Source organism: Dreissena polymorpha, chromosome 2 (genome assembly GCF_020536995.1).
Source record: "Dreissena polymorpha isolate Duluth1 chromosome 2, UMN_Dpol_1.0, whole genome shotgun sequence".
Taxonomy (NCBI): domain Eukaryota; kingdom Metazoa; phylum Mollusca; class Bivalvia; order Myida; family Dreissenidae; genus Dreissena; species Dreissena polymorpha.
In genome coordinates this window covers 18,775,417-18,784,445 of record NC_068356.1, presented here as the reverse complement: position 1 = coordinate 18,784,445, position 9,029 = coordinate 18,775,417, and the positions used below count along the sequence as shown (strand labels likewise).

Here is a 9,029-nt window from a genome sequence, read left to right as displayed (position 1 = left end):
TGCTGCAGTCGTTACAGGGTACACGTGTTGCATTACCTCGGCATCCTTTCGACTTGAAAGGATGGAAAAATGGCCAAAGTGGAGACATTCACATTTTACATCAATAAACTGGAACTAAACAATTACAATATGTTGGTGCCGAAATTTCTATCCTCTTGTAATTTTTTCAACATATGTCGATATGTTTGTTGTTGTTGTTGTTTGTTAAAATTTGTTGTTTTTTGGGGGGTGGGGAGGGGGATAGAATTGGAACCACACCTACTTTTGATTCAGATACTTGCAAAATTCAATGTCAACTATTATATAGACGAATATTTCGCAAAATAAAACAGTTTTATTACAAAAAACTACCGTATATGTTCATGTATTATTATTTAAAAAAAATAAATTTGTGAAACAAAATACCGTCAAACCGAAAGTTTGTAAGAGCAGGGATGGTGTATTTGTTGTCGGACTTTACCCTGTAATAAAAACATGTCAACTCGCTTTGTTGCAGATCGCTATTAATAGAGGTAAGACATAATAAACGAACTATTTTAACTTTAATTTTAAACCAATATGTCTAAGCTTGATTCTGCCAATCGCAATAGCCTTACATAAACACGCTGGATAATGAATCCGGGGTAGAATCAGTACATCAGCTCTCTTCAGTTACGTATTTAGCATACTGTTTGATAATCGTTGTTTAAAGTTAGTAAATATAATAATTACCAGTCCTGTCCTATTTAATTGTTAAGGGAGTAGAAGAGTAACAAGAATATGTATTTAAATTCATGCATGCCGATTTATTAGGAACTTTTTCAAATAGATCATTTGTACGGCACTTGTCAACAGGATGTGGGGTACTACAATATAAAATAAATGAAATATAGCATAATCGTACATCCACCCGCGTTAAGAGTTGATGTTACTGGTTTTCGTGTCGTTGCTATGCATATTTCGCCGATGAATGGTTTGACAGCACTGTCAAAACATTGACAATTGCTGTGAATTGGTGCTTAATACGATGAAGGTGTTTAAGACGTAAGGAAGGTGCCACCCATTAAGGTTTATGGAATGATCACTCCGCACAATTCGATGAGCTTGTTTTTAAATTTATAAGTGCATTTTAAGGTTTAAGATTTCTAATGATCTTCGCATAATATAGCATCATTTCTTACAGTTCCATTACCCAGAACGGTTTTGAGTATCTTCGTTAAACCGCAATAATTTAGTCAAAATCAAAACAAGATATTTTTAATGTTCTTATATTATCCTCACAATCGTCTTTTTGAATTGGAAAGTCTCGGATTCGATTTAAGACACACTATTTTATTGAAGTTTTATTTATTTCGAATAACAATAATTTGGTGATTTTTAATATGTGTATGTACGATGAAATGTATTTGTTTTTGCAATATTAATTGATATGAACTATCGATCATCTTCACGTTATTAAACATATATTTGCACAAACGAACTATTGTTGAAACTATGTTATTCTGGAATACCAATTCGTATGTGAGCAATAAATATAAACTGATAAAAGTGAACTATTTCGGGCCCGATTGTTTTTGTTTACATCAAGTGATGTAGTACATTTTATTCATACTTATGCGAAGTCAATGAAAGCTGTATATAAATACGATATGTTAAATTCATTTATTCGCCGTCCATAGTTCTCAAATTACAGCATGGTTATGTCGTAATAATTTATTCACACGTGGGTACCCTTGTGGGTGAAGTTGTAACTTAACATGTGTGAGGTGAAATCATGTATTGTTATTGCAATATAACTTGTATAGAAAATTGTATAACAACACAACATATCTAAATTGCAGATCTATGTCAGCGGTATAGTGTAAGGAATGCAAAGAGAGAAAATAACAAACACTTTTTTTTATGTTTTTAACCAACTCAAAACATCTCAATAATTTACACCGAACATAATCATCAAGTTATGTTTTCAGTCCCATGACTTCATTAACGATAACCTGCACGTGCTATTGATGTTGAACACCACTCCAAGCTAGGTAAAAACATTATTGAAAATGCAAAATACTGTGATCTATATATAATTATCTTTTGTACTTTTTTCCTATTATTTTACATTAATAAAACTTGTTGAAATATTAAGATTTTCGTTCAACTATGACAAACGGTAACTAAAATAAATTCATGTATGCATGAGACAGACATATGTTTCCAAAAATAAGTTGTGATTCTTTTGAATAAAATAAAATGTAACGTCTATACAAAATTTGATCTTCCACAAACACGTATACAAGTCAAACTTTTCCGAAAATGGCGTTTTCAGGAACGATTGTCTACATGACAAACAACACTAACGCAATAGTGCCAAGTAATAGGAAGCTTCTGGAAACGACCGTGTTGGCGTTACCGCCAGGTGGCGGCATAGATTCAAAGATGCAGTCAGACTTGCCTCGACAACACCAGTCCTCTTTAGTGTTCTTGTTAGTATCACAGTTGGGACGACAGCCGACCTCGAAGTGGGTGTCATGTTGCGTTCGCTGTGAACAAAATGCACAACAGTAAGTTCCCAAACAACAGTGATTTGATTGCACAATATTTCGTTTAGGTTTTCTTGAACTTAAAAAGTTCGTTATTGTATCTATTTTATTTGTTGTTATCAATACAAGAAAATTTTCATTTTATGTTTACCGAAATAAAATTATAATAAGAGGGCGATGATGGTCCTTAACGGCTCATCCGCGTTAACGGAAAACCGATTTTTTTTTTTTTTTAAACCTGGCTTTCTAGTTTCCGAACACACCTCAGATTAATATTGGTCCCAGATTATCTCAAGATAAACATTCTGACAAACTTATATTATCGTAAATGTGGTCCTTTTCTTGGAAACAAGTTTTTTAGTTTGAATCAGATTGAATATTGAATCTCAATATATATATATATATATTGTCAAGATAAACATTCTGACCACGTTTCATCAAGCTTGCAGCATACATTTTACTTAAGAAAGGTAACAAGGTTTTTCAAAGATTTGACCATGCGACCTTGTTTCTGGACGCTCAAGATTCAAACTCAGCATTGCCATTGCCAAGATAAACATTCTGAGTTTCATCAAAATTGGATAAAACTTGCTGCTTTATAGAGAGGTAACGAGCTAAAGGTTTAGGACATACGACACACCACGCCGGACGCGTTCGCCGCTCAGAGACTGCCCATAAAACCAAACACCAAAAACACGAGGACGTACTACGACACAAAATACGTACGAAGCATCCCTGTACATCTCCCGTTATGGAACAAGATCCGCGGATAGTTGATTTGATGCAGGTTTCGTTTCCCTCGCAGGTTCCATTATTACAAGGGTAAGGTGCGAATGCCTGCCAACGATACGAAAAAATGCGTATTGCATGTGTACTACATTTAGTAACCTTATTTATTTCTTTTGAATCAAGAATATTCGACTGTTGTAGCTTTGTTAATATGAAGCCTCAATCGATTGAATATTAGCCAATGCCAATTATATCGGCAATAACCATAAGATAATTACTTATCTGAAAGAATTTGATTGTACAAAATACCGTTCACGGTATATGAATAACTCTACGGATATAATGATGCTGATTTACGTTAGAGGCTTCAGCAGCTATTGCATACGGAAACAATGTGACATTAAGTTTTGCTCCTGACGTTTGTTTTAACAAAGCACTACTATTGTCACAATCTTAACTTACAACTATTTAGTAGTTTATGTAAGTTTCCAAATAATTTTCGATCGATTTAGATTCAAAGTAAGCGTCTACCGCCCTGTAAAATGTTGTACTCACAGTACTGACCGTCGTCGTCGGTGCGTCGGTCTTCTTTCCACCAGCTGGAATGGTCGTCGCTGGAGACAAACAGAAATAGAGAAATAGGGTTAAACAAACATACAATTTTTGTATCAATTGCTAAAGCTGTAAAGTTGCTTTGTTTGCTTTAATTTATTTAAAAACAGCTTTACGTTTAGGTTTTTGTTTTCGTAAAAATGCATACAATACAAGTACCTCGCGATTTAATTGTTACACACAAAAACATAGTAAGGATAAACCCACCTGAACTTGATCCAGCCAGTGCCGCAAAGGTGGTGGAATCTGTACTTTTAGAAGCTGCACTTGTAGTACGGCTTGTGGTTGTACTAGATGTTTGTGTAGATGTAGGTGTAATAACCGTTGTTCCATCTGTCATACTTTGACTCACATGAAGCATTAATGCTAAACCTGAAAGCATTTAACAGGAAAACAATTGAAAAACGATATGTACGAGTTATATGTTTAGTTTTAATACTAAACTTATAGTTAAATCACAAATTAAACCGTTAATACATTATCTATGTTTATGTTACAAAATTCTACCTTTACCGGTACAACAAAACACAGTGGATTCGTTGTGTTATTGGATTCATGTAACCGGTAGTTCTTTAACGTTGTATTTGCAATGAAAACAAACATTAAGAAACGCAAACTTTAACAAAATCATACATTAAAATAATTATGTTTCTCAATCACATTTATGACTAATCAACATACCAAACAACAATTGTTTCATGTTTCTCGGTACCATGACTGTTTATCCTCTTAACTCACATGGCATTGACAACTTAATCTTTTATTAACATAATGCGTTTATCGCAAGGCAAACACCTGTCGTGCCCGGACCCGAAAACCTTTCCGATTGGCCAACATCGCTTAAGTAGATATTGCCAATACTGTCGCCATGGATCTCTTATCTCTTACAAACTACAGGAATGCTTGTGAAAATAATTGTGAGATTTGCATCGGGAAACTTCTGTAAAGAACACTTGAATTGAAAAAAAAACCGACTGGTTGCAATAAATTGGCTTGAAGCTAAGTAACAAAATAACAAAATAATAAAATTTGCGAAGTGATTTGAATAACACAAAAGAAATACATTTAAGAAAGGGATGATAAGAAAAATAATAGTTATAATAATAATCATCAGCAGAAGTAGTAGTAGTAGTAGCAGCAGCAGCAGCAACAACAATAATAAGAGTAGTAGTAGTAGTAGTTGTTGTTGCTGCTGTTGAGGTAGTAGAAGTAGTAGTAGTAGGAGGAGGAGTTGTTGTAGTAGTTTTAATAGTAGTAGTATGTATTGTTGTTAAGATTGCTGTTGTAAATGTTGTTGTTGTTTTAATAGAAGTAAATATTTTATATGCACCGGTATGTTTTTGATTTGCTTACATTTACTCATTTTTTGACAAAATGAATTAATATATTTTTGTTTGTATTTTTCACTACTAAACATTTCATTTGCAGCAATACAAATTTCCATGGCTATTCGGCGAAATGAATAGTCAAACATCGTCTTAACAACTCATTTTTATGCAGGCTGTAATATTGTGAATATAATCCTTGTATAAGACTTGATGAAACAATAACATATCAATAGCAATATATGAATTTTTATGTCTATATACGATCCAAGGCGTCTTGGTTGACGTTTTCTATAATATCACTTTTTTATGAATTAATCTTAACTAAAATACACACCTTGGAAATACCGAACACTGGCCAGTGTACCGTTTCAAGAAATAAAACATGCAACGCGCGTGAGGCAATGCAATCAAGTGCCTCCTCTTCACATCATGTTGTGGGGCAACTAATAAAATTCAAATCATGCTCGCAATGTAACCTTTCAGGATTTCATTTCGGGATTTACAAAATGTTCCCATTCCACTGATATCATTAAAACATGTTTATACAGAGTTTACCCGGTAGCAGTGTTTGATGATTGACTGTTTTTCAACGTGTCAAATATGTGGGTATGATGGTTCGAAGAGCATAGTTCTGCAATGCTTGGGAATGTCGAAATGATTGTTCAACATCAATAATAATGCTGAAGATTGTTGATTAATTTTGTTGGACTAGTCTCAACTTGATTCCTTTGAAAATGTTTCCTCTGCTACAACGGTGATCACGTTTAACGCAATAAGAAGTATGGTAAACATGATATGAAAAATAAGTGGTTCGTTCAGAAACAGCTAAAGTTACTTATTCTGAAAGTTGATGATTTCCATACAAATCCGTGCCTTTGTGTAGTTATGCAAATTTTAATTATCAAAGATATAAAATATAAAGATACTCTATGACATTCTTAAATAATGTCATGTGTTAATTCAATATTTGAGAAGTGCTATATATATGGGTTTTTATGCTCCCCCAAATTTTTTGGGTGGAGCTTATAGTCGCCGCTTCGTCTGTCCGTGCGTGTGTCCGTCCGTGCACAATTTTTTGCCGGGTTATTTATCAGCAATTAATGACCGGACTTCAATTAAACTTTATGGGAAGCTTCACTACCAAGATGAGATGTGCATATTAACAGCCGGTTCTGGTCGAATGATTTTTCACAGAGTAATGGCCCTTTAAATTTTCCATTAACTGAATTCTTGTCCCCCAACTACTGTGCAATATTGTGACAAAAAACCTTAAGGGGGCATCACCCGTCTCTGACGGTTTCTTGTTTAATATCTGCCGGCAAAAGGAGGCTAAACATCAATATCACCATAAAAATATTCGCAATTAATTTAATTTCGTGCATTATTATAGAATAATGAATATTTAAAATGTAATTGTCATTTTTGGCATCGGCTTTGTGAGTACACAATTTTAATATTAACATACATAAACGAAACCAAACAAAATACAGGCATGTACTGTGTGTTAGTTATTAGACTTATGAGAAAAACGAGGTTACAAATAGAACATGATGATAAAGCAATTTAAATAACAAAATCATAAAAAGTTTCTATTTCAAATGAAGCAACAATTAAAGCACGCCATATTTCATAGTTAACAAGCAATTAATTATACAATTTCATGTAAAAAATATAAAAAAGGGCTGGAGACTCATTAAAAATGCACGGTGTTTTGTTCAGATTGGCGAAAAACACATAAAGAAAATTATGCTTTTCAGAATACCGTTTACACAAATATAAATGAAAGATTTATATATGTGATTTTTATCAATCAATTGACATGATTAAAATGGAACAAAGTCGTGAACATTCGTAAATATAAAAGTCAAACAAATCAAAAGGTATGTAAAGTGTTTAACAGTGAATATCACAATGCTAGGTGTTTTAAAATTCTAATATTTCTCCCCTTTTCCTGTTTTTTGCAATCGATACGAAAACAATAACTATGCCCTAAATGGTACTTTAAACCCAGTTTTGAAAAGAACACATAAGGTTAATAAATGCTTCAAAAGAAACATAACAATAACATAGTGATATTATACACTGTTTCACACGTTACATAATTTACACAAACTCAATTTTACATCTTGAGATCTGCATGCTGTGCAATTACCAAAATACAATAAATACATTTTCCTGAAATTATTTATGAACTGTATAATCTTTCTTCAATTTATTTAAAGATATCATAAACATATTCGTATGCATATCTAACGGATGGCGCTTGTTACCTGTCAACACAACCTTAACTTTAAACTCCATAATGCCCATCTGTATCACTTGCCTCACTTGCTTTTCTGACCGAAATTTTCAGTTCTACATGGGTTTAAATATTGCTTGTCAGAAAATGTCATATACGAATTGTCACTATAGAGACCTTATCAACAAGTAAACACATTTTTGTTGAGTACTTCAAACACTGGGTATACTGATAAAAACGGTTAATATTCGATATTTTATTAACAAATACAAATTCTTCAAGGTTTAAGGCGCACCCTGGAGAGCAAATCCGATATTGCTTAAAGGGGCCGTCCAACATATTTTGGCATGTATTGAAGCTTGTCATTAAATGCTTTATATTGATAACTTTAAACATTTGAACTACAAATCTCCAGCAAAAAAACAAGAGTACAATTTTTAAAAAGGAAAAAAGTAAACCTCGACAGGGCTCGAACCACTGACCCCTGGAGTCCTTGAGTAAAAAGTATCCCGTCTAGACCACTCGACCATCCATGCTCATGCTTAGAGCAGATGTATTTTTTTACCTATGTAAGCAATCCTCGTAGTATCCCAAAATAACAACAACAGAACTTTCCAAATTATTCAATCGTTTCGCGTCGCACGACGCGTTTATAATTTTCAGGTTTTCAAGTCACCAAAAGATGCATATAATAGATATTTAAGAGTGTAGTAAATGGTCAGTATTTCCTAAAATATATCATAACTAAAACGAAAATGTGCGAATCTGAAACATTTTTTTTTTAATTTTGTCAATTTACCAAAACGTTGGACGGCCCCTTTAAATGGTCCTTTTTACAGATTTTGGCATGTATTGAAGCTTTTCATTAAATGCTTTATATTGATAAATTTAAACATTGGACCTAAAAATCTCAAGTAAAAAAAATCCACAAGAATACAATTAAACAAAGGAAAATAAAGTAACCCGCAACTGGACTCGAACTACTGACCCTTGGAGTCCTGGAGTAAAACATCTCCTGCTTAGACCACTCGACCATCCGTGCTCATGCTATGAGCGGATGTATTTTTACGTATATAAGCAATCCTCGTAGTTTCCAAAAATATAATGCACCAACATAACTTTCCAAAGTATTCAATCATTGCAACGCTATATAATTTTCAGGTTTTCAAATCGTTAAAAGATGCATATAATGGATATTTTAGAGCATGGAAAATTTTCAGTATTACTATTTCCTCACAAATATCATAACTAAAACGAAAATTTGCGAATCTGTAACAACTTTTTGTGATTTTGTCAACTTACCCAAACATGAAAAGGCCCCTTTAAGTACGGACCGTATCTCTAAATTTTGCGTGTGAAATAATTAAAATATAATTTCAATATGCATCGGTGAGGTATTGATATTTTGAAACGAACGTACTTAAATATAGTTTTGCACATAAACTTTGGTATCGTAATATATGAAGCACCAGAAACCTGGAATAAACGATACTACTATAAACAGAGGCGTATTGAGGTGGGGTGCTAGGGGGCTAAAGCCCCCCCCCCCCCCCCAGCTGGCTGGCTAGATACGATTTTTAAAAAATATGAGCCCCTTAAAGTTTCAAACAT

General features: G+C 33.5%; 1 protein-coding gene across 2 annotated transcripts; it reads right to left on the bottom strand.

The window, feature by feature from the left end:
• Window positions 1-1,622: 1,622 nt before the first annotated feature.
• On the bottom strand, window positions 1,623-7,615 carry LOC127866107 (uncharacterized). 2 transcript variants are annotated; one of them, XM_052406514.1, is made up of 5 exons: window positions 7,450-7,615; window positions 4,059-4,223; window positions 3,795-3,853; window positions 3,237-3,347; window positions 1,623-2,510 (listed from the first exon to the last, which is right to left on the bottom strand). In XM_052406514.1, exons 1-5 carry the CDS (start codon window positions 7,487-7,489, stop codon window positions 2,307-2,309), a joined length of 579 nt encoding a protein of 192 aa, XP_052262474.1. In that variant the 5' UTR covers window positions 7,490-7,615; the 3' UTR covers window positions 1,623-2,306. The 2 variants fall into 2 exon arrangements, with proteins under 2 accessions (XP_052262474.1, XP_052262476.1); XM_052406516.1 differs by lacking the exon at window positions 7,450-7,615 and adding an exon at window positions 4,533-4,679.
• Window positions 7,616-9,029: the final 1,414 nt, after the last annotated feature.

What these genes read in the sequence shown, in the direction of transcription:
- LOC127866107 (XM_052406514.1), bottom strand. Translation starts at nt 7,489, where the DNA reads ATGGGCATTATGGAGTTTAAAGTTAAGGTTGTGTTGACAG. An exon ending in AGTTAAGGTTGTGTTGACAG is followed by an intron (nt 4,224 to 7,449) that starts GTAACAAGCGCC and finishes AAATGCTTTCAG; the next exon opens with GTTTAGCATTAATGCTTCAT. An exon ending in GAGATGTACAGGGATGCTTC is followed by an intron (nt 2,511 to 3,236) that starts GTACGTATTTTG and finishes TTTTGTTCACAG; the next exon opens with CGAACGCAACATGACACCCA.